This window comes from Benincasa hispida, chromosome 4 (genome assembly GCF_009727055.1).
Source record: "Benincasa hispida cultivar B227 chromosome 4, ASM972705v1, whole genome shotgun sequence".
In the NCBI taxonomy this organism is placed as follows: domain Eukaryota; kingdom Viridiplantae; phylum Streptophyta; class Magnoliopsida; order Cucurbitales; family Cucurbitaceae; genus Benincasa; species Benincasa hispida.
Window position 1 is genome coordinate 60,164,561 of NC_052352.1, and position 25,385 is coordinate 60,189,945.

General features: G+C 38.5%; 1 protein-coding gene across 4 annotated transcripts in view; it reads left to right on the forward strand.

Annotated features, from left to right (window-relative positions):
- Positions 1-354: 354 nt before the first annotated feature.
- Positions 355-25,385, forward strand: part of LOC120075414 (DNA mismatch repair protein MLH1-like) — a 35,147-nt gene continuing 10,116 nt past the window's right edge. Inside the window, exons 1-13 of one of the 4 annotated variants that reach the window (XM_039028794.1) lie at positions 355-673; positions 1,931-2,130; positions 6,083-6,184; positions 8,977-9,149; positions 9,389-9,461; positions 9,717-9,851; positions 9,979-10,189; positions 10,863-11,011; positions 11,908-12,006; positions 12,110-12,179; positions 12,283-12,412; positions 15,302-15,396; positions 15,482-15,590. In XM_039028794.1, coding sequence (XP_038884722.1) covers positions 583-673; positions 1,931-2,130; positions 6,083-6,184; positions 8,977-9,149; positions 9,389-9,461; positions 9,717-9,851; positions 9,979-10,189; positions 10,863-11,011; positions 11,908-12,006; positions 12,110-12,179; positions 12,283-12,412; positions 15,302-15,396; positions 15,482-15,590 — 1,637 coding nt within the window. In that variant the 5' untranslated portion in view covers positions 355-582. Of the gene's footprint in view, positions 674-1,930; positions 2,131-6,082; positions 6,185-6,395; positions 6,448-6,559; positions 6,755-7,176; positions 7,446-8,390; positions 8,760-8,976; positions 9,150-9,388; positions 9,462-9,716; positions 9,852-9,978; positions 10,190-10,862; positions 11,012-11,907; positions 12,007-12,109; positions 12,180-12,282; positions 12,413-15,301; positions 15,397-15,481; positions 15,591-25,385 lie in introns of those variants that run through there. The other 3 variants (XM_039028791.1, XM_039028793.1, XM_039028792.1) reach the window with 3 other exon arrangements.

Below are 25,385 nucleotides of genomic sequence, written 5' to 3' on the forward strand. Positions count from 1 at the left end.
AATGTGGTGACGTTCCATTGGCTACTCAGATGATGAGGGAGATTCAATTAAAAACAATTTATAACAGAAGAAAAATACAAGACAACAATAGGAAGAAGGAAAAGAAGAAGATGATGATGATGAAATTAATATTGAAAAATTAGGAATTAAAAGTTTTGATTTCTCTTCAGTTTTCAATTTTATTTTTCCATATTCGTACAAAGAATGTGGTGAGTTAATTGTTATTTATTACCAAAGAGAAAGAAAAACTTTAAAAATAAAAGAAAAGAATTACCATCTATAAAGATATATAAAATTATTAAATAAAAATAATTATGGTAAATTATTTAAAATTAAAAAAGCTATACCAAATATTAAGATATGAATTTCATCGTAAGAATCATATCTCAACTCAGCACTCAGACAAGCTCTAGAGCAGTGAAATTATTTCATCTGTGAGAACAAAAAATCAGCGCCGTGAAGGCATCGCCAGAAACGCGCTTTGGGTTTGAACTTCGAAGTCTGGGTTACATTGCATTCATACTCCTTACCTATCAAATTCCGATAAACACTTTGACAAATTGGAAGAGTTTGATCGACAATATGGACGGCCCCCCTGTGGGCGATATCTGTTCCATTTGCCATGGAAGATTCAACACCCCTTGCCAAGCAAATTGCTCGCACTGGTTCTGCGGTTGATTTTCTTTCTCCAATCCCTTTTCCCTTTTGATGCTTTGTTCATAATTTCATCTCTCTTGAACGATTCTGTTCCTCTATTTCATATTCACATTTCATTTCTTTGCACTATCCACTAGGTTTCTTGGAATTTGGAATGTGGTTGCACTTTTTTCCTTTGTCCTGATAGTCACATTAACAATGGATTCTTCATTAGTTCTCCAAAATCGCAAATAGTAGACTCTTCGAGCTAGTTTTTACTGATGGATAAGTCTGGGAGGAAACTTCTGTTTCTTGGTAACGTGTTTTAGAACTTCTGCACTTCCACAAATGGTCAAATGATACCAAAAGCTGAAATAGAGGTTGAGATTGAATTGCACGAATCTTTGAGATTATTTGCTTTTAAAGACACTTATTTGCTTCCAGTTGGAAAGAACTGCCTAAATGATTTGGGCGAACAATGGATGTTAGATGATATATAATAATCTACTTTCACCCATTGACTTAAGCTTTTGGTCAGTCGGTTATTTAATATGGTATCAGAGTAGGTTCTATGTTCAAGCCCGTTGTTTCTTCCTCAATTAATATTGATTTTCACTTGTTGGGCCTTCTTCATATTTCAAGCCCACGAGTGAGAGAAGTGTTAGATGATCTATAATTAAATCTACTTTCACCCATCACCTCTGTGGTCTCGTTTTCGACTCTGGGATCTTGTTACATAGAAAGTACATTAAATCATGAGATATCTAGGAAAAATTTGATTGTTGGAAGAAAATATTCTTCTTATATCCACCCCTATATTTTTGCAGTATTAGTTGTCTTAATATCCCTTTTATGCGATTTGTTTGTAAAATATTTAAACAAAAGAAAAAGACATTTTCAACTCTACAAGTTTAGTTTCTTTCATTATTTCGTTTAGAAAATTGACATGAAAAATGAATCTGAATTGAAGGTACTGTGTTTCTTTCTTCTTTTTTCTTTCTTAAAAAAATATTTTCTTTCTAATGTCTTGATGGTTGTAACTTTATGATATATTGCCTAATTCTTCTTTAGAAAATTATCTTCCATTTATGTTTATTGGCAAGAACCTTTATTTGAGTGTACACTCTTAACTCTTCTGGGCTTTATTTTCCTGGTATTCATCTTTTTTAACCGCCTTAGGCTGTGGTTTTCTTTTATTGACTCACATTTTTGAACTGTATTGGTAAGTTGGTTAATCTTTCTCTCCCTTCCTCATCTCTAAAGCTCACTGCATTTGCTGCTTCCCTGTATGCAGGAAAGTGTATAATGCTTGTCTGGGATCATGGATCACCCCTACAGCCGTGTAAATGCCCCTTATGTCGCCGGCAAATCACTTTATTAGTTCCTTCTGAGGTTTCCCCAATTCAGCAAAGTGACCCCGAGGTTGAACGTGTTCTTAACAATATAAGGACTTATAACCGTCATTTTGGTGGCAACTCAACTGGTTTAAGTCAGGTAGTTCTCTTTTTTACATTATTTCTCTAATGAACTGCTAGTTAAAGTTATCACTGAATCTGCTTCGGAACGAGAAAGATGATTTGCCATGAAGAATTGACCATAGAGAATGAGCATTGAATTGCTAGGTCAGGAAGAAGGAAGGAAGATAGGAAGAGTTATTCCGTGTTCAGTGAGAAAAATTGGGACCAAGAAACTGAAGTAAATGGCCTAGACAGGTCTCTCTTCATATGAGGAGATGATGATAGTGTCATCAATAAATTGAAGGTAGGAAATGGACGTTGGACATAGCTGATTATTCCCCAATTCAAAGCCTTTAGTCTAATCCCTGTTTTCAGCAAGATTCAACATTCTACTAAGGCAATTCAACACAAGAATAATGAATAAAAAGGAAAGGGGATAATGGGGCACCTTGGCCCCTCGAGGCAAGAATATCTTCCCTCTAGGTTTTTGTAACATGTCAACCTAACTGAGATCCTGCAAACACACAAGACAAAGCCCAAACAAGAAACAGAGCAATGCGAAGAACGGAATATAAGTCTATTTCCCACAATATCAATGATACCAAGCAAAATAGCAAGAACATGCAGAATGTAAACAAACACAATCTTCCAGCCAATTCAAGAGGGCTGGATTCCTTCCTTCTATAGCACGTAGCTAACACTCTTCTCCAAGAAGGCTACTACCTGAATTCCCCCTAACATACCAAAATTCCCTGCCACCTGTACTTACAAAATCACGTTCCACTTCCTCTAACTAACTGTCTAGGCGTACCAATTCCCTTTCTACCCCTCCTACTATAAGTTTTTGCACTTGGGGCCTCACAATTTTCTTTTGATGATAATGGAGAAATTAGCTGTAGAGAGACCCGCCTCTAATCCACCAGAGTATTGTTGAGAATGCCCTATTCTACTTTATGGAAATCCTTCCCAATATCTAACTTTATAACAACCCTGGATTATTTCCTTTCTTTCTTTCTTTCTTTTGCTTCCACTCATCAATTAATCCATTTGTAATATGGGATGCATCAATGATTTGATGACCGTTTGCAATAATGGATTAATTCTCTGTGATGGTGGTGGGGGGAAGGACTTTTTTAGTCTCTCTTATAGAACTCTTGCAACGATCTTATAGAGATAAGTGGTAGGGCTAATGGCCTAAACCTACTGATTTGGCATCGATCTTTTTGGGGATGAGGCACAGGCAGGTTTTGTTGAGGCTAGCATTGGTAATATCATTCTGAAGAAAATCATTGAACACCCTCTTGATGTCATCCTTGAGAGTGTTCCAGGAGATTTGTTAGTGCCCAAATCATATACTATGAATTTTCTCATCTGAGAAAGGGAGTTCCAGCATCATCCTTGTAATGGGGCTGCAATTAATGGAATGTGGCAGAAATCTGTTACCAGTTTTTTTAGAATAAAGTTGGTTGTAAAAATCAACAAACGTTTTTTTACAAACTCAGCTTCTATGTCACTGTCAGTGAGGAGCTAACCCCTGTTCTGGAAAGGATTTCAACGTGTGTGTTCTTTCTACGTTTTGCAGCCATAAGACAATGGAAGAAGGCAGAAATTTCATTACCATCAGCTTACCAATGGGATTCACAGCGCTTTCTCTGCATAATCTCTTCATTTGCAGCAATGGAGAAAAGGTTAGACCTAATGGCTATGCGCCTGTGGATGGAAGTAATATCTAAAGGCCCATTTTCCTCATTTGAGCCAATGTTTTTGCGCATTGATTGCAGCTGATTTTTGTAGTTAGAGGAGGCCAAGTGTGGATGAATTCCAGTCCTTAAGAAATAATTTCAGGCATTTCAATTTCTGCATAAAACCACGACCCAGCCAGTCCACCATGCTGTTTTTGGACCACCAATGTTTCAACATCGGAACAGAATCATGATGTTTCAGCCACATATTAGCAAATTTGAATGAAGTAGGACCTCATTTTGCTTTTCCAGCTGATAGGTGAATAGGAAAATTTTTGGAGGTAATTTGTTCCAGCCTTCTAACCGATGGAAACTCAAAATTGGATAAGATCTCATCTGGAATGAGAAATCTATCAAATTTGGAGACCGAGGTTAAAAGATATAACAAAGTTCATATTGCCTTTCCATGGCTGTATCTTGGCTTATCAATTAACTGTGGAGTTTACTTGAAATTACATTCGTTCTATCTATATTCTTATTCCTCACAAACTTTTTCTCGGAGCCTCTTGAATTTTCTATCTTTGAGTTTTGTCAACCTACAGAAAGGAGGTAGGAAACGAAAAGAGGAATGTCTTCTTTTGGAAATTGCACATTTTGACAATTAATCAGAATTGAATGCTCTGTCTTCTCATGAACTTCCGCTTCTTTCATATGCAAAAAGTGAGCTAATTGTCATGCTCTGACTATTTTCAGTAGCTAAGCGTGTGGCACTTGGGTGTTTCTTAGGCTCAAGACACTCCAAGAAAGCCTTTAGAGAGGTTTTAAGAATGTTTAAGGCACAAAGAGAAAGGGTCGAGAGAAGGTAGGCACTAGCGAGTTTGAGAATAATAGCGTATTGCTTTAGGAAAGCTGGTTGCTTGGTGCCTGTACAAATGAGCCCTTTGGGCTATTTATAGTAATGTTCTAACCGACTTAGGGGGCCTAAACCGACTTAAGGAGGTCGGTGGTGGACTATTCTAGAGCTTTCTTATTACATTTTGGCCTGTGTAGGCCTTTCTACAGTCATCTATGTACATTCCGGGGTCTTCTAGAACATTCTGGTCACTTCCGGATCCATCCAGCACCTTCCAGTTCCTCTCCAGCTTCCGTTTTGAGGGAAATGAAGTATAATTCTTGGGAAGACCGTGGTAGCAGGGTCGATTTAGCCCAAATCTCCTCCTAAAGATGAATTCTTGGAATTTTTGTACTGATGCCAAAGGTTCATCAATGAATTTTGGCATTTTTCATATGACAGCATCATGTGAAATAACTACTTTAACCCAAGAATGCATGCATCAGGATTTTCGCTCTTGCTCCTCGCTCCTTCTATCCTCCTCCTTAATTTTCTTTTCTGTGGTAAAAAATCTTCTCGCTTTTCACTTCTCGCTTCTCACTTCTCACTTCTCACTCCTTCTATCCTCCTTCTCAGTTCACTTTTCTATGGTTAGAAATCTTTTTACTCCTTGCTCCTCGTTCTCCTTATTTCTCAAAAAAAGTAATGGCAGATTGAGTCGAAGAAGAGCCAAGGAATCAATTGAAAAAGAAGAATCGAAGAATCAATTGAAGAAAAAGTTGCCGATTGAAGAAGAAGAATTGAAGAAAAAACTGCAGATTGAAGAAGAAGAATCGAATAATCAACTGAAGAAAAAGCTGCAGATTGAAGAAGAAGAATTGAAGAATTGATTAGCTTATTAAAAAGAAGCTGCATATTAGTTTATTTTATTTTATTTAGTTTTAAGCTCATATACATCATCCTCTTGTTCTCCAAAGAGCAATATCCTCTGGAGCAAAATAAGACAACCATTTCCTAAGGAGTGCTCTGTTCATTTGGAAAGGAGCCTTTACCTGAAGGCCTCTGTAAACTGTAGGACGAGCATACTGTTATTGAGATATTCTATACATACCGATATTTGTAGTGCATTTTGTCTAGGCTATAGAATGTTTTGTTCTTAAATACAGGGAGCTACTCTGTGAGTTTTGATATCTATGCACTAAGAAAAAGCAATAATCTCTGATGTTTGTGAAAGAAACTTGTAAAAAAATAAAATCATTGGCTAATGGTTTTGATCAATTTATTTTTCTTTTTGACTAAGAAGAGTTCAATTTCTTTTAGTTAAAATAAATTGCACAAATTCAAATTCTTTTGTAGTCTGGATCTGTTTTTTTGAAAACTTTAATGAGGCTTTTGGAATTCAGTTGTGGTAGTTAGCGTGTATTATGGTTTGTTGAAATGGTATTTACAGAATTACGTTTTTCTCTTCTCTACAGCGACTGCAGGACCTTCCCTTTCTCCTACGGAGGTTGCTTCGGGAACTCCTCAATCCACAGAGATCTCTTCCTCTTGTCATTAGAACACGTGTTTATACTGCAGTTAAGTGAATGACTCAACCCAACATTCTCAACACTGATTACTGCTTAGGAATTAACGTTTTAAATTCAAATGATCTCGTAAATATCCTATGTTTTTATTGTTCTTTTATTTATCTTATTGAAAAATTGCTTTCCATAAGAAGTCTGAACAATCAAGGGAGACATTTCTGGTTGATTGAATGTAATTATAACTGCTGTAATTTGTTTACAGATGGTACTAAGTGTAGTCTACGCTGTGAGTCCCATCGATATCATACCAGAAGGTATACACATATTTTCTCCCGAGATACCAGTTTGTACTTTTTGTCGGTTTATTGGTTTCCTTATGATTTATTTATTTATTTTTTAATTTTTGGCTTGAATGTTTATGTGCAGCATTACTAGGATTATTTGGACTGATGGATGATATCTTTATACTGCTCATCTGCTTCCTTTACATCGCTGCGATATATCGATCGGTACTTTATAATCGGCATGGAGGAACTTGAGTTACCTTTGGTTGCTTTTCCAAGAACTGTAAGAAATCAGAGTAGCCATTTTTCTTCTTTCTTTTATTTTTTTTTTTTTGNGGGGGGTCTTTGGCAACTTTTCGACTTTGTTTCCGTCCTGTTTTACTTGTAAAGCCAAACTCTTTTTTAGTTTCTCTTGTATATTGAAATTTTCAAACGTGTTGTTTCATTTTTATGTTTGGGAATGTGAAGCTTGAGAAACCACAAAAAAAGTGTTTGGAAAATAGCCATTGCATGTCTGCTTGTGTTTATCATCTGAGTTTAGCCACTAGTTTACGATGGATGTTTGGTTCTATAATTCCTTAATTTAGATTTTGAAAGGTTATAGCTACATAGTTTCTAATAGGTCTTCCCCTTTTTTCTACTATGAGGATGGGATCTCGTGGAGGAATCACTTGAGGTGGCGGAATTGTGATTTTTCCTTGCATTCCCTTGTTAGTTTATGTTGTCTCTTATGCTGATCGAAAGTTCTCTCTATGTCAGGATCTAGCTCAAAGTTGTAAAGTCGTTTGCGCATACACCAAACCAATCTTGCAAAGAAATTGCAATTTAGTTTCGGCGACATGTGATAGAGGGAGTAGTAATTGCAATATGATCCAAATCAGTGCTACAAAATATAATTTGCTAAAATATCATTTCTCGACAACCATACCAAAAACTTGATGAAGTGAAAACGTGTTGCTTCAATTAGCTAAGTCTAGTGTAAATGCACTCTATCAAGTGGATAGTAAATAATAAATATTCAAAGTAGTGTGGTTCCAAATAAATAAATGTTACCAAAGTAACAAAATATTTTTAAAACATCTCAAAATATTTGTTGCAAGGCCAATTAGTCACCTGAAGCCTCTCAAAATATTCCTGTAATTTGAATATTTATTCTTACCAACCTCTCAAAAAGTATAAATGTATGAATCTCTTAAAATGACTCGGCATTTATAAGTGAGTTTGGTTTAGTGGTATTGGTATGACTTTTGTACCTTGAGGTTGAGGTCATAAGTTCAATCTCCCACCCTAATTGTTGTACTAAAAAAATGTATCAATAAAAATACTTTGATTCGACATTGGTTCGATTAGACATTGGTTATCAAAGGGCCAATTACTAACAAATGTCGATTTTTTAGTACAAACGAATGCCAATTTATTATTATTATTCTTTTTAAAAGAGAACATTCATACCCACCAACTTCTTCAAAGAAGGAAGAAGAAAAGAGATCAAAGCAACACATAAGATTCCCAAACTCAACCATCGTATGTACAAGACGGTTGGTGGCACCATTCACCAACTGCGGGCACCAAAGAAACGACCCAACACAGGCCTTCTTGCACAAAGAAACAATCTCCTCAATAAATCCTGTAAGATATGAAAAATCATTGCACGCACAAGAACAGAACAATCAAACTCCACAACTAAAGGGGTAGGATCAAAAGAGTTAAATTTAGAGACCAAATGAGACAAACCTTCGATAACAAATTCGATTTATTTATATAATTGTCGAACTATGAAAATATACCTTTGTTACTAGTTTGACCAACTATCTCTTGCTTTAGAAATTTAGGTCATGTTTACCTGATATAATCAAAATAAGGTTTTATCGATGGATGGATCATAATAGATTTGAATCGTAAACATAATTGTATTTATCCATAAATACGAATTCGTTACTAACATCACCTTCATACAATATTTTTTTTTTCAGGCTGGGCTTCATTTTCGCGGGCTTTTCCTGCCATTTCACACAATAAAGAAATCACAGTAGCAGTAGTTGGTAGTAGGCATCTCTTCTCTGTAAGCTCCCATGGAAACTCATGCGAATGACGAGATTATTCCCATGGACACAGGTAGCGAAGAAGAAGTAGTTCCTTGTAAAGAACCCCCCAAAATCCTCCGACTCGACGAGTCCGTCGTTAATCGAATCGCTGCCGGAGAGGTTATTCAAAGGCCTGTTTCCGCCATTAAAGAGCTCGTCGAAAACAGCCTCGACGCCCAATCCACCTCTGTCAACGTCGTTGTCAAAGACGGTGGCCTCAAACTCATCCAAGTTTCCGACGACGGCCATGGCATTCGTGTCTGTTTCTTTTTTAACTCCATTTTTCTACACAATACTGCTTGCCTGCCTATCGGGAATTTAACCGAAATTTACATTCACAATTCTCCGTTTTCTATTAAATTTCTAGGAGTAAAAAAAGCCTTGTGAAAGAACTGAAAGTGGCTATTATTCGAGGAAAGTCGGCAATTTTGTTTGACTAATTTTCTGATTTTCAATTTTTTTTCTTGTTCCCTAGTATGAAGATTTGCCCATTTTGTGCGAGAGGCACACGACGTCCAAGTTGTCAACATTTGAGGATTTACAGTCCATTAAGTCAATGGGATTTCGAGGAGAGGCTCTGGCGAGCATGACCTATGTAGGTCATGTTACGGTCACCACCATTACTAAAGGACAACTACACGGTTATAGGTAGAATTACTACAAGCTATGGCTCTACCTTTCATGTTCTTCATATTTGGGTTGCTCGGGGATTTTGTAAATGTAGGGAAAAGTATAATATTTAGGTTAACATAGCATTTTGGTTTCCATGCTTTTAAATGTCCAACTATGGTTATCTAGATTGTATGTACTATGTAGTTATTTTCACCTTGTTTTAGAGAGCGAGTTTCTTTCAATGTCTTACTGAGTTTCCTGACACAATGGGACAGAGTATCCTATAGAGATGGAGTGATGGAGCATGAGCCTAAGCCATGTGCTGCTGTAAAAGGAACTCAGATAACGGTAATTGCACTAGTCTAGACTACTCCCATGGCAAGGCAACAATTTCTGGAGCTAACAGTGATTTATTTTATCAACTAAATGAAGTATGCTAACATGACTCTTGTGCATGTATGATTAACGATTAATTATAATCAGGAGGTTAAGATTTTTCTTAAATTCGTTCACAAACAATTTTGTATAAATACTTTGTAATTTCAAATTTCATCATCATGCACTGTAATTGGTGATTTGGTTTTCTTGGATGTCTGATTCCAGGTTGAAAATCTGTTCTATAACATGACAGCTCGGAGGAAGACACTACAAAATGCATCTGATGATTACACAAAGATTGTGGACCTCCTAAGTCGTTTTGCTATTCATCATATAAACATCAGCTTTTCTTGCAGAAAGGTTATTTCCATAATTAGTCAACCTTGAATATTTTTTTATTACTTTGGTATTGCTATCATGGTCAGATGTTTTGATGGTTTAAAATGGCCTATCTAAGTTGAGATATGCTGGTTACTATATTTATTAGCATGGAGCTGCCAGAGCAGATGTTCACTCAGTTGGGCCAACTTCAAGGTTAGATGCCATTCGTACAGTTTATGGTGCATCAGTTGCCCGCAATCTAATGAAAATAGAAGTTTCAGAAAATGATGAAGCCTGTTCAGGTTTCAAGATGGATGGTCTAATCTCCAACTCAAATTATGTTGCGAAGAAGATCACAATGGTGCTCTTTATCAATGGTACTGAGTATTTTTCTTTATCTTGTAAGTGATGCATCCTTATTTGGCCAAGTAGTGTCTTTATGAGGTTTCTTGAAAAAAAGTTTTGTGGGGTAAAGGATCAATTTATGAATTTTTATCTTCCCTAGTGCGGATGTTTTTTTGTACTTTCCCAAGGAGGGGTTGCTCTAGTTTTTCTGTATTCTTTTTGTGCGGGAAATATTTGTATACTCACGAAGGATTTTTGCGCTTTAACTTTTCAGTATTCTGATGAAAATGTTGTTCCTTTTCAAATTAATAATAAAAAATCTCCCCTTCTATAAGCTCTTAGTGAGAAATCTTGGAAATTACCCAATTTCTCTTCCAAATTATAATATGATTATTTTCATAAACACCAACATCACAACCCTTAGATCACTTACACTACCCCAAACATCTGACTGGCACACCTATTCTTGCCCTTATGAGCCTAATATCTAAGTCCATACTTAGAGGAAGTGTGAAGAATGAAATGAACTAAAAAAATTATACATACAATAACCTATAAGAGCTTATGCGTCTAATAGTAATATATTGACGTTTTTTTTTTGTTTTTATTAATTTCATTTGAAGAGCATGAATCATAGTTTAGCATATCCTTGTTATTGTTTTCATTTTTTCAAAAGTTCTTTTTAATTAATTTTTCTTATTGCAGGAAGAATGGTGGAATGCAGTGCTTTAAAAAGAGCTATTGAAATTGTTTATGCTGCAACTTTACCCAAAGCATCCAAACCTTTCATATATATGTCAATTATACTGCCAACTGAGCATGTAGACGTGAATGTTCACCCGACCAAAAAAGAGGTGAACTTTTTGTTCAGGATATCCTTTCATCTTTTCTTGTTTGTGGGTACTTCTGTTTGCTTGGTATATGGTACCCACAATTTCTGCACTCTAATTATGATATATAATATGTTTATACAAAAAGAAAATAAAGCTAATAAGGCTATGTCTTTATATTTAAACAAATGAATTTAAAAATTTGATATTCTTGTCCTATTATCCTATACTTCAGTTTATGTCCATTTTCTAACAAGTTAAAAAAAAAAAGTTAGCACATCTTAGTTCATGTGTCATTGTGGTCATGAATGTCTGATGCATGTTCAATTTGTTTCGTTTAATTTGTGCTAGACACGTGCCTAAATATTGGATTTGTAATCAATTCGTTCAATTAATGTCTGACATATGTCTATTGTGCTAGCAAGTGCTTTATAGTGTCCAAGAAGTGTCAAATATGTGGAAACTATGAAAAAGAGTTCCTCCTAAAGAGTAGTGTCAAATTTTAATTTCTCTACAGAAGGCTTCTGTTTCTTTCAAGCCATGATAACCAAAAAGGCTCTAATAAAATGAGGCATTAAGTTTTGACTTCATTCTTGAATGCGTGCCAATCCAAAATGAGATTGACGATGCCATGTTGTTTGACTGTGAGGAGTCAGCACGTTCAAGGTGCTGGAAATAGTTTCCAGATTCTAGGCATATGGGGCAGTTGTTGAAAAGTTGACCTTGAGATTCTGAACTTTGGCTTAGAAATTAGATCCAGTAAATTATGAGCTATGACTGCTATCAAAATTCTTATACAGTTTGTATTTGTATACTTCAAAATTGTTTAGAAGTTCTCTTTTAACTGTAAAATCCACACATCTCGTTCATTTTTTGAAGAGTTATATTGTGCTGCAGAATAAAGCTCTATCAATTTGCAGGTAAGCCTCCTGAACCAGGAAGTTATTATCGAGAGGATACAATCAGCGGTTGAATCAAAATTGAGAAGTTCTAATGACATGAGGGCATTTCAAGGACAGGTACTTTTAAAAGCTCTTTGCTTATCTGAAACTCAGATTATAATTGTTAATTTATTGAATCTCAGTTATTGATTCATACTCCACCATGAACTGCATATTGTAGGATGTTGAATCTTCTGAGGCTTGTCAAATGGTTCTTAGCAATGACGATACTCAAAATTCCTTGCAGTCTGGTACAACAGATTTTGTCTTTGTTGGTGTTACACTATAGTTTCTAAGGTTATGGTTTGGGTTTTTATCTGTTCCTTCAGCGTCATATTATTATAATGCCTATAGGGTCAAAATCGCACAAGGTTCCAGTGCATAAAATGGTTAGGACAGATTCAACAGATCCAGCTGGAAGGTTGCACGCATATGTGCAAATGAAGCCTCCTGGCCTCCCCGAATCTAACTTGACTGCTGTGAGGTATCTATTCACTATTCAGTTTTCCTCTTGGATTTAATCATGGAGCTGTCACTGTCAAAGTATTGCATTGAGACTCCGTCTTTGATGAACATTTTGAGCCTAGTCAAGACGATATTCTGTTGATCATTTATTAATTGTTTAAACTACCTCAAAACCCTCTCATTTCAGAAAAAAAGTTAACTTAAATTTTGTTTATTTCTTTCACGAGATGTTTTTTCTACGAGAAAGAATTACATAATGAAATTGTTTCTTTTATGAGATTTCCATCCTTTTTCCTTATTTTTATTATTGATATTTCAACTTTAATTTTCTAATGCATTAGGCTTAAGAATAGTTTTCTATTTTTGGTGTCACGTTTGTGTTATAGGAATATCGTTGTTAATGTGATATGAGAAACATTATTAGGGTACTAAGGCACCTACCGGAATTTGTGGAAAGATATTTCGAGAGAACTCCCTTCTTTTATTCCTTGGGTTCGCTGTATGGTGGGGGATGGGAGAGACGTGCATTTGGGAGGATCACTGGATGGGAGAGAGATCCCTATATGGGTTATTCCCTCGATTATATCATCTGTTTTCTCTTAAAAATCATTACGTGGCCGATTTTCTTATGTAGATGGGGAGCTCTTGTTCTTTTTCTTTCAGGTTCTGTTGTGCTCTTTTCGATAGGGAAACGACGGATGTGGTCGCTCTTCTCTCTATTCTTGAGAGTCACCCCTTCTATCTTGGGAGGAGAGATGTGAGGGTTTGGAGCCCCATCCTTTGGATGGATTCTCGGGTAAGTCCTTTTTCCATTGTTTGGTTAACCCTTCTCCTTTGAGTGAGTCGGTCTTTTCGTCGATGTGGAGGATTAAGATCATGAGAAAGGTTAGATTCTTTACTTGGTAGGTTCTTCATGGTCGCCGGCCAGATAAGTACGTTGGACAGGTTGGTTAGGATGTCGTCGATGATTGGGCCTTTTTGTTGCATTCTTTGTTGGAAGGTGGAGGAAGACGTGGATTATATTCTTGGGCATTGTGATATGCGAGCTTTGTCTGAGATTATTTTCTCCAAACATTTGACTTGACATGTGCTCACCACATGAGTATTAGAGATATGATCGAGGAGTTCCGCTGTTTGGGGAGAGAGGCCGATTTCTTTGGCTTGCCATTGTTTGTGCTATTATTTGAGTGCTGTGGGGCGAGAGGAATAGGAGGGTGTTTAGGGGGTTGAGAGGGATGTTAGAGAAAGTTTGTCTCTTGTTCGTTTCCATGTTTCTCATTGGGCTTCGATTTCGAAGGTTTTTTGTAATTATTGCACAGATATGATTTTGTATAGTTGGAGTCCCTTCTTCTAGAGGGAGTTACCCTTTTTTCCATTGTTTGGTTAACCCTTTTCCTTTGGGTGAGTCGGTCTTTTCGTCAATGTGGAGGATTAAGATCTTGAGAAAGATTAGATTCTTTACTTGGTAGGTTCTTCATAGCCGCCGGCCGGATACGTTGGACAAGTTGATTAGGATGTTGCCGTCGATGATTGGGCCTTTTTGTTGCATTCTTTGTCGGAAGGCGGAGGAAGACTTGGATTATTTTCTTGGGCATTGTGATATGCGAGCTTTGTCCGAGATTATTTTCTCCAAACGTTTGACTTGACATATGCTCGCCACAGGAGTATTAGAGATATGATCGAGGAGGTCCTCCTCAATCCGCTGTTTAGGGAGAGACCCGTTCTTCAGTGAGTTAAATTTTAAGGAAACTGACCCACTTTCAGGAGCTAATTTTTAGGCTCCTATAATTGGAAGAACACTATTATCATCATATTTAAATAAGAAAACTTATAGAAGAAATATAATAATATTTTCTTCCCAAATTCAAGTGAAATAAATAAAGTTGGTAGATATTGTCCTTGTTGATTAGACATGTTGACCATCCACAATATGCAACTTCTTTCATGAGCTTAAATTTTAGGAAATACATAAAATTATCTGAAGGCGTTTAATTCGGCCAATACAGTCCATAGTTTGAACATGAAATATCAAGTTACACGTGCGCACACACAAGAATCAAAACCTAAAATATTCTGAAATGTAAAGGATCAATAAATACAAGATAACCCAACCTCCCCTCTCTTGAGTATGCTAACCCAAGTCCTAAATTACTCAACAATTGTCTCTTTCCATCAGTCCCCCTCCCTCTATTTATAACCAAATACATTAACTAAGTCCCTACTAATCACCCTTATGCCTTTACTAATACTATACTGCTCATACCCAAAACTCTTGTTAGTTCCCTTGCTGATAGGTTTTAATAGTTGTTAGATGATATAATATTAAATTTGCCTGCACCCATCATCTTAAACTTTTGGGTCAATCGGTGCTATTAGATGGTATCAATGAAGGTGTTCTAAGAGATCATGTGTTCAAACCCCAATAATGTTATTTTCTTTGCGATTAATATTGATTTCCACTTATTTGATCTTCTACATATTTCAAACCGACAAGTGAGGGGAATGTTAGATGATATAGTATTAAACTTGCCTTTACTCACCAACGTAAGCTTTTGGGTCAATCAGTTATATAAGAGTAGTTTTATCCGTATTTGTATCAAAGAATGTTCAAGTTTCTCTTTAAGAATAGCAAAATGATGCAAAAATGTGTCTTATTCAGATGGCAATGTTCTTATATTATTTATTTATTTCTATTTTTTTGTTGCTCATTTTGTGGAATGTGCATCATTGAAATTATTGTTTGTTGTAAATGGAATATACTTTCTTGGGTGGTATATAGATTAAGGCTTCGAGGTTTTTATGATTTGGCAAGAACAATATGGAATCATATTCATACTTCTCCTAATTAGCATTATTATTTTCTTGTAAGGATTATTAACTTGCCCTTTTACAAAAACCGGATTTTTAGGTCTTTTGTAAGACAGAGAAGGAATCCAAAGGACTCTGCTAATCTTACTAGCATTCAAGATCTTGTTGCAGAAATTGATAAGAATTGTCATGCTGGTAGTTTGCTTGTCGAATCTTTGAACCATATGAAAGCTTTGGAGATTTTAATTGAACAGGTTTTAAGTGCTGGTGCCGACTGCAGGTCTCCTTGACACTGTACGACATTGCGTATATATTGGAATGGCAGATGATGTATTTGCGCTGCTTCAGCATGGAACTCATCTGTATCTAGCGAATGTTGTGAACTTGAGGTAAAAACTCTCTGGGCAAATAATGAGTTTAGTTTGAATTTATTGTGCAATGTTTTTTATGAAGTCCTAGAAACTTCTTTTACCATATGATACTTATGCCGTAGTCTCGCTCTATTTGGCCATTGGATTTTGTAACCAGTTGTAAAATGTCATATTCCCAATGATGAAAAAGTAGAGAGAGAAGGAAAAATAGGGCACACACAGGGATACGTGGAATATCCTATTACAGGGAGAAAAAACCATGATATAGAGTTTTTCTTATTAAGATTTGATACACAGGATACATAGAGGCTATACGTTTAAATAGAAAAATGGGAAATCCTAGAGTATAGTGAAATGACAAAAATACCCCTAGGGCTTAAACCCTACTTTCAACACTCCCCCTCAAGTTGGGGCATAGATATCAATGAGGCCCAACATGTTAGTACATGAGTCAAACGTCTGTCCGGGAAGCCCTTTTATACGAACATCTGCTATTTGTTGACTAGAAGGAATATAAGGAATACAAATGTTGCCATTGTCAAGTCTCTCCTTGATAAAGTGCCTATCAATTTCCACATGCTTCATTCTGTCATGTTGCACTGGGTTGTTCGTGATACTTATTGCGGCTTTATTATCATAGTAGAGTTTCGTCGGACCGTCATTATCTTGATCAAGATCACATAGGACTTTTTTCAGCCAAATTTCCTCACATATTCCCAGACTCATGGCCTGTATTCAGCCTCGACACTGCTTCTGGTAACAACACCCTGTTTCTTACTCCTCCACGTAACAAGGTTACAACACACGAAGGTACAGTATCCAGATGTCGATTTTCTGTCTACCACAGAGCCTGCCTAATCAACATCGTGTATGCCTTGATGCATCGTCTGTCAGACTTCCTGAACATCAACCCTGTGCCCGGAGAGGTTTTTAAATACCTAGGATGCACTCCACTGCTCTCATATGTTCTTTGTAAGGAGATTGCATAAACTGACTAACTACATTGACCGCATATGAAATGTCTGGTCTGGTATGAGAGAGATAGATTAGTTTCCCAACAAGCCACTTATATCTCTCCTTGTTAACTGGAACACTGTTACTCAAGTTATTGAGTTTAGCATTAACTTCCACAGGAGTATCCACTGGTTTACAGCCTGTCATATCTGTCTCCTTAAGTAAATCCAGAGTATATTTTCATTGAGAAACTAGAATCCCTTCTTTCGAGCCACTTCCATTCCGAGAAAGTACCTAAATTATTCGAAATCCTTAATTTCAAATTTCTCAGCCATTTTCCTCTTCAATCTGTCAATTTCTAAAGCATCATGACCTAAAATGACAATGTCATCTACATACACAATCAGAACTGCAATTTTCCTAATACCTATTTCTTCGTAAAGAGGGTGTGATCTGAGTGCCCCTGACTGTACCTTTGTGATTTAAGAAAGGTAATGAATCTGCAAATTAGGCTCTCGGAGACTGTTTCATACAATGACTTCCTCAGTTTTCATACTCAATGATTGGACTGTTTCTCGAACCCTGGTGGAGGACTCATGTAAACTTCTTCTAATTCTCCATTAAGAAAGGCATTCTTCACATCAAACTGGTGGAGAGGTCAGTCTTTGTTAACTGCAACTGAGAGAAGAACACGAACAATGTTTGACTTATTTCGAAGGTCTGAGTGAAGCCTCTGGCAACCAATCTGGCCTTGTACCTGTCAATCATTCCATCAGGCTTATATTTAACGGTGAACACCCACTTGCACCCAACTGCCTTGTGCCCCTTTGGAAGGGTAACCTGGTCCCAAGTGTTGTTTTTCTCAAATGCCCACATTTCCTCCATGACTGCAGTTCTCCATTCGGGAATCTCCATCGCTGCATGTATATTGCTTGGTATTGTAACTGTGTCTAGGCTCGTAGTGAGGGCTTTGAACATGGGAGACAAGTTGCTGCAATGGATACTTCGTGTAAGATCTTGTACCTTTTCTTAAGACAATAGGAAGGTCAAGAGAGGCATCATGGTCTTTCTTCTCCTCTGACTTCCCACTGCATTCAGCCTTCTGCTCATGCTTCTTATCTTCTAAGGGATCTCTTTCACCTTCAACAATGTTCTTTGCTGGAACAGATTTTTCACCACTACCATCATTTGTATCAATCGTATTCTCAGTACAGTCGTTGGTGCTGTCACCATTTTCTCTATCTTTACTTATATCATTTTCAACATTAGCATCATTTTCATCACAAATGTTACCATTATCAGGGATAGGATTACTAGTACTTGGAACTGACACCCGTTCTGACTCATGGACTGGAGCCGAAGAAGTAACAGGCGGCGCTATTTCCTTCCTGAGATTCCTCCTATAGTATGTGATCCATGGGACTTGTTTGGTAGGCAGAATGGGTTCGTTGATACTTATGTCAGGAATAGGTTCAGATAAATCTGATAGACTTGAACCCCAATTAGTCTCTTCACTAGTACTCTCACCCTGAAGAGGACTAATGGGAAAGAAGGGTTGATATTCGAGAAATTTCACGTCCATTGAGACAAAAATATTTCCGTGAGGAAGGGTGGTAACATTTGTACCCATGTTGATGAAGAGGACATCCCACAAAAACACATTTCTAAGCACGGGGGTAAACTTGGTTCGACTAGGACCATGGGTATGGACGAGCACAACACACCCAAACACCCGAAGTGGAACATCAAGGATAAGCCGATTATCAGGATGGGACTCTTTGAAACAGTCTAAGGGGGTTTGGAACTTTAAGACTTAGGAAGACATTCGGCTTATCAAATGAGCTGCTATTAGAACAACATCTCCACATAAATAGGATGGAAGTGAGGTTGACAACATAAGGGATCGAGCAACTTCGATAAGGTGACGGTTTTTCCGTTCAGCTACTTCATTTTGTTGAGGAGTATACGCACATGAACTATGATGGACAATTCCTTTAGAGGCTAAGGATTTCCTAAAAGAATTATTAAAACTCCCAACCATTGTCACTTCGAAGGATAGCGATCTTTGCATTGAATCGGGTTTCTACAGAATTGTAGAACTGTTTGAGAATCGACGTGACTTCAGACTTATCGGTGAGAAGAAAAACCTAAGTTAATCTAGTGTGGTCATCAATGAAGGTTACAAACCACCGTTTGCCAGTGGCAGTAGTAATAGGTGACGGACCCCAAACATCACTATGGAAGAGGGTGAATGGTCTTGAAGGCTTATAAGGCTAAGGTTTTAGCGAGACACGAGGTTGTTTAGCTTGGATGCACACATCACAATTCAAGTTAGACAGATTAACAGTGCGAAATAGATGAGGAAACAAATATTTCATATAATGAAAACTAGGATGTCCAAGACGATAGTGCCATAACATATAATCAGTTTCAGAGGTAGAAAAACATGATGAAAGTAAACTAGTCCTATCACATATCCTAGAAGAAGCATCTTCAGTAAGGAAATAGAGCCCCCCATCATGCCGGGCAGTGCTAATCGTCATCCCCGAGTTCAGGTCTTGAAAAACAACAACATCAGGTGAGAAAGTAACTCGACATCTCAAATCTCTTATAATCTTGCTAATAGAAAATAGATTATAAGAGATTTTAGGAACATGCAACACATCTTGAAGAACCAAACCCTCAACGGGGGACAAATGACCTTTCCCAGCCACAGGAGCAAAGGACCCATCAACGATTCTAATTCTTTCATTCTCAGCACTTGGATGATACGAAAGAAATTGGTCGGAAGAGCCAGTTAAGTGATTTGTAGCCCTTGAATCTAGAATCCACGGCTTGCTACCAGTTATACTAACAAGACCAAAAGATTGAAGAGTACTGGATTGGGCGGTCGCACTCGCACACAATGTACTAGAGTTACTCTGGTTGATTTCCTGATTCTGAGGTTGAGGACCTCCGGTTGCTGATTCACTTGTCAGTGCTTGTCCAAAACCTGACTGATGCCGTTTACCATTAGATGGACGATCATGCAACTTCCAACACTGGTCTTTGGTGTGTCAGGGTTTTTTGCAGTGTTCACATACTGGAGTTGGCTTGCCATTATCATTGATAGGACCTGACGTTTTAAATGTAGCAAAGTCAGTTAGCGAAATCAGTGTATTATTCATAGCACTGGACCTGTCTTCCTCGAGGCGAATTTTAGAGCAAACTTCCATCAGGGATGATATCGGATGGGTTCCCAGTATCTGACTCCGTACCGTGTCGAACTTAGAATTCAGCCCCGCTAGAAAGTCTTAAACTTGGTTGGTCTCCTCAAACCGGTAATGTAAGACTCCCCCACACAGATAATTCCAAACCATCTCATGATATAGGTCCATTTCATGCCAGATAAGAGAGCTTGTTGAAGTACACTGTAACGTCCATCGTTCCCTGCTTGCATTCAGGGACTTGTTTGCGTAAAGTATAGAGTTGGGAAGCATTCTGTCGTTTGGAGTACAACTTTTGGACAGCTTCTCAAATCTTTCGTGCAGTGGTAGTATATAGTAAGGGTTTGCCAATTTGAGGCTCCATACTCCCTACTAAAATAGATCGAAGTAAGGAGTCTTCTCCTTTCCACATACATTCTTGAGGGTCACCCAGTCTTGGTTTCGGTATCTTGCCCGTTAGATATCCGAATTTATGACGACCCTTGAAGGCCATTTTTATGGATTGAGACCAAGAAAAGTAATTATGACCATTTAATTTCTCTCCTATAATAAAGCTAGCAGAATTTCCTATTGCCCCAGGATAAATTTGCTGTAGATAACGCAAGGAAAGAGGTTACCGAACTGCTTGAGTAAACTAGTAGACTGGAGGGGAGTTCTGATCAGACATTAGAGGTAGCTCCAAGAACTTCTTCGAGGGTAGCCATTTGTTGCTGAATTGACTCATTTTGCTGTTTAATCTGGAGTTGAAGTTGAGTGAATTGTTCTTGGATATAGTCAAGTTTCTGTTGCGGATATGACGAAAGACGATTCACCCATCTCCAATCTGCCACCCACGGGAATTCCTTGGCTGAAACCGCTGCCCACACTCGGCTGGAATGGAGGCATCACGATTGGAATAGGAAAAACCCCAGGTGCGGCTGGGCAAGAGCCAAGTCTCGAGTCAAATTGTTCACGGTTGGCTGGGATGGCAGCGCTGGAACCGATCGGCTGGGGTCGATCAGACGTCTGCGTGCTGCTGGAGCCGGTCTAGAAGGCTCTAACTGGGTGGATGTCGGATGAGTTGCGTCTTTTTTCGATCGACTGGTGTCTGCTCGTGGAAGGGTCGGCGCAAAGCTGCGATCCACCCACCCCTTGGCTTCCGATCGTCTAAGGCAAGTTGCGGCTCTCGATCGCCTGGCGCGCCGTGGCTTTTGTAGCCGTCGTTTGGTGGCTGATCCTATCGGTCGGCTGGGTTTGTTGGTTTTTGATCCAGTCGGCTACCTGTCCTCCGAGTTGGGCTGCTCCAATCGGCTGATGAAGATGAGGAAGGACCGTCTGGAAGTATCGTCTACAACGGTCTGTACGACAACGACAATATCCGTGGTTGTGGTGCCAGATGGCACTTGTGATTCTCTTGTTTGATTTTCCTCAATGGTGGCCAGGGTTTCATCTCCTTGCTCTTATACCATGATGAAAAAGTAGAGAGAGAAGGAAAAATAGGACACACACAGGGATGTGGAAAACTGTTGGTTGGAAAAGGAGAGGAAAAATATGCGTCTTATGCTATGCGTTGATCTCCATGCGTCGATGGTCATGCGTTGGACTAGAAAATATACAATATGCGTTTAAGCATGTATGCGATGACCATGCGCTCTTGTCACAAGTTCTCTTGCTTTCTCACTAAGTATAACGAGAACACAAGTTTATTGGGGTGATCTGAGGTCGAAGATAGGGACTTATAACTCAATAATGTTTGTGAAGTAATGCGTTTGAGACGATGAATAAAAGTAAAAAGCAAAAGTTAATGGATTATGCGCTGCTCCTACTCCTAACTAAACAGATTGACCAATGGAAGTTTAACTATGAGAATTGGAAGAGATGCAACAACTGTTAACGCATAATAAGGTTCATTATATTAAGTCGCTCGAGTAATGCGTTTGAGGCGATGAATAAAAGTAAAAAGCAAAAGTTAATGGATTATGCGCTACTCCTACTCCTAACTAAACAGATTGAGCAATGGAAGTTTAACTATGAGAATTGGAAGAGATGCAACAACTGTTAACGCATAACAAGGTTCATTATATTAAGTCGCTCGAGTGATCCCAGCTCACCACGCTAATGCATCGCACACCTCTCGGTGGCCAGCCGCATGCTTATATCTCTATAATGCATGGTTGCATCGAGCATAAGATTTTGCCTATGTCTAGGAACAAAACTTACTTTGCTTTAGTGTGTTTCACTACTCACCTTCTCAGGCAGTTAATTGCGGCTAAGTAGCTCATAGACAAGCATTGTGACGACTCATAAACAAGCGTTGCTACCGCCTCACACCAAGCGAAGAAGATTAACTCACTATACTCCTGCAACGCACACCTCTCGGTGGGTTGCTACATGCGTCCTATCTCTAGGCAACATGACTGAGTATGCGACTACCTTTGACAACTAAGCGATGAATGTAAATGATGATAAAGAAGAAGAAGATGAAGAATATGGAGCTGAAGGAACTAAGAGATACATTGATTACAAAATGTATTAATGTCTTAAGCCAAAATGTAATACAATACAGAGATAAGAGGAAAGGTGGAAGGCTAGATGAAAACATTCTCTTGCTTTTCATCTGAAATGCGTCAAGGCTGTTGGTAGTGCCATGGATGGATGGTGGAGAAGTCTCTCTCGAGCTCCATCTTCGGCGTAACTCCGGTCGTCACTCGGAAGGGGCTATGGAGGTGGAGAATCCTCAAAGAGTGTCTGCTCATGCTCTCATCTGTGATCCCAAGGATCCGCCTTAAGGCAGAAACTCGGATCCTTTGAAGTGAAGATCCAAGGTGCTATTTATAGAGCTCAAACGCCGACAACATTGATGATTGCGTTCTGACTCACTGCTACCTTTGTCGCGGTATGGGCAATGTCAACATTATCTTGTTGATACTCCTAAGGTATGTGTTCATGCTTGTTTCTTCCGAAGTACCAACGCATTCCACCCACCTTGCGATCAACCTTCTATCACGGTTATTACTCTGTAGCTGCAACATCCATGCGATGAACTTGTCTTCTTGAAGATTAACGCATGCGATCAACTTTGCGATGGTCTGGGATCAACGCATGCGATCGATTCCTACAATTGCTACAAAAATAGACATTTTGACTCAGTATAACGCATGATATAGGGTTAGCGAGGTTTTTTAGTGCTGGTCGACGCAAGCTTACTTTTCCATATGAATTATTGGTATTATTGACGCATAATCTGCTTATTAGTCCTCATAATTCTAAGTAAAAGACTACAATAGCTTGTATTTCTACAAGTTATCAAAAACCCTAAAGGGAGAAAAAACCAAGAGTTTTTCTTATTAAGATTTGATACACAGGATACATAGAGGCTATACATTTAAATAGAAAAATGGGAAACCCTAGAGTACAGTGAAATGACAAAAATACCCCTAGGGCATAAACCCTACTTTCAACACCCAATATTAGAACAATGTTGAAATAACCTTATTCGAATACCTCTATGAATCACCACTATTCAGTATGGGGTAGGCTAATTTTCAACCCAATTATCAAAGATCCAAATAGATTGAAATGAGGATCTGGGAGATGAGTGAAAGTGTTAGGATACCTTCTAACAAAAGAATTCAAGAGCACAAAGAATAAACAAACAGACTAAAAAATAAAATTATATTGCAATAACATGAAGAAATTACAATATACCATAGCTTTTCGAGAGGGCTACTCTCTCCCAAATTTCCCAATTAGGAAACAACTACAAAGTTCTTCATACCTTCCTCTCAATCCATTCCCTCTATTTATAACTAAAAAGCCCTAACAAACTTATTGGCTAATTACTAATATGCCCTCCTAATAACCATATTAATATTCTACTAATAATCCTACTATTTCTCTAACTAGGGGCCTTATATGAAGCTTGTTAGGCTGTGTTGGGAATTAACTAGTAGTTTTTCCCTAGAGAACCACGCCAAGCTTAACTTTTAAAATATCTTGGGTTGGGTTTATAGGCCAAATTAGTGGGACAAGTCAGGGAAATCTGTTTGGAAGCCAAAAAGAATGGTCAAGATGTTGGAGCCTGTAATGAGTTGAAGAATCCTAATTTTGGATACATTAATTGTCGAAAAATGGTTGGTTTGCCCTAGGGTTTTTTTTGTAATTCTTTTATGGGCCTAGGGCTTCCTGTCTGTCTATTTATTTGAGCAGTCTTTCTGTATTTCTGTATAACTTAATAATAAGTTTTGATTGTGGTTTTTTCTCCCTGGCCTAGGGTTTTCCACGTAAATTAGTCGTGTGTTCTTTTCTCCTTCTTCTTCTTCTTTTATTTTCATCATGGTATCAGAGCAAGGCGACGAAACCCTAGCCACCATTGATGAGTCTCATTCGACGACCAATTTTGAGATAGCTGACACGATTAAGGAAGCTGTCCAACAATACCTAGAGACTGCGTTACCTCGCCTTCTTCAACAAATGAGTGCCGCCGGAACGACAACCCAATCCATCGACGGACAGATCGGGTCGCGCCCAACCAAGGAGAATCGGTGTCCAGATCTGAGTAATGCCCAGCCACACTTCAGCCGTGGATCCGTCGATCTCCCAGGTGCAGATGATGTTCGACGAACAGATCTAGTTGCAACCCAACCTTTCGCAAATCTAGAACAGTCGACGGCGACCAGATCGGTCGATCTCCCAGCAGCCTTCGCGCACAACAGGCTGGTCGATCTCCTAGTAGCCTTCGCGCAAACCAGACGAGATCTCACCGCGAATCCAGTAATCTTCACCAGATCGGTTGACAGCCCTAGGGTTCGAAGCCGCGGCGACTTTTCTGGCTCGACTAGCCGCGGCCTCATTAGTGGGTTCTCTGACTAGCAACCTCCGGCGGTAGATCGACTGGTCCTCTCTGACTGCAGTGACGTCGGTTCGGTCGCATTTCCGGCGAACTCTCTGGTAGGTGTGAATGGGGCGTGTTCTGATGAGATTAAAACAAGATTTCTTTTCCTTCAGCAACAACTCGTGGATTTTGGGTCAGTTCTTGGTACAAACTCGAAAAGTATTCAACCGGAGTCGTCCAATTTATAGCTATGCTCCGAGAACCCGGTAAACTCTTTCCATTCTTTACCTGCTACAAATTTATTATCTGGATCAATAGGACACTGCAGGAATTATTATTGGAGAAAAGTTGAATGGTGAAAATTATTTCTCTTGGTTGCAATCCATCAGAATGGTTCTGGAAGGAAGACAGAAATTTGGCTATCTAACTGGGGAGATAGCCAAACCTGAACCCGACAGTCCCCACGAACGTATCTGGAGAGCAGAAGATTCATTGCTACGATCAGTTCTGGTGAGTAGCATGGAACCTCAAATTGGCAGACCGTTACTTTATATGGTGGCTGCCCAAGACATCTGGGATGCAGTACAACAGTTGTATTCGAAGAAGCAGAATGCATCCCGCCTTTATACCTTACGCAAACAAGTCCATGAATGTAAGCAAGGAGCTATGGACGTAACGTCATACTTCAACAAATTGTCCTTATTATGGCAAGAAATGGACTTATGCCGTGAGATTATCTGGAAATGTACACATGATGGGATGTAGTATTCCAAAATTGAGGAAGCTGATCGAGTGTATGATTTTCTGGCTAGGTTAAATCCGAAATTTGACGGTGTTTGC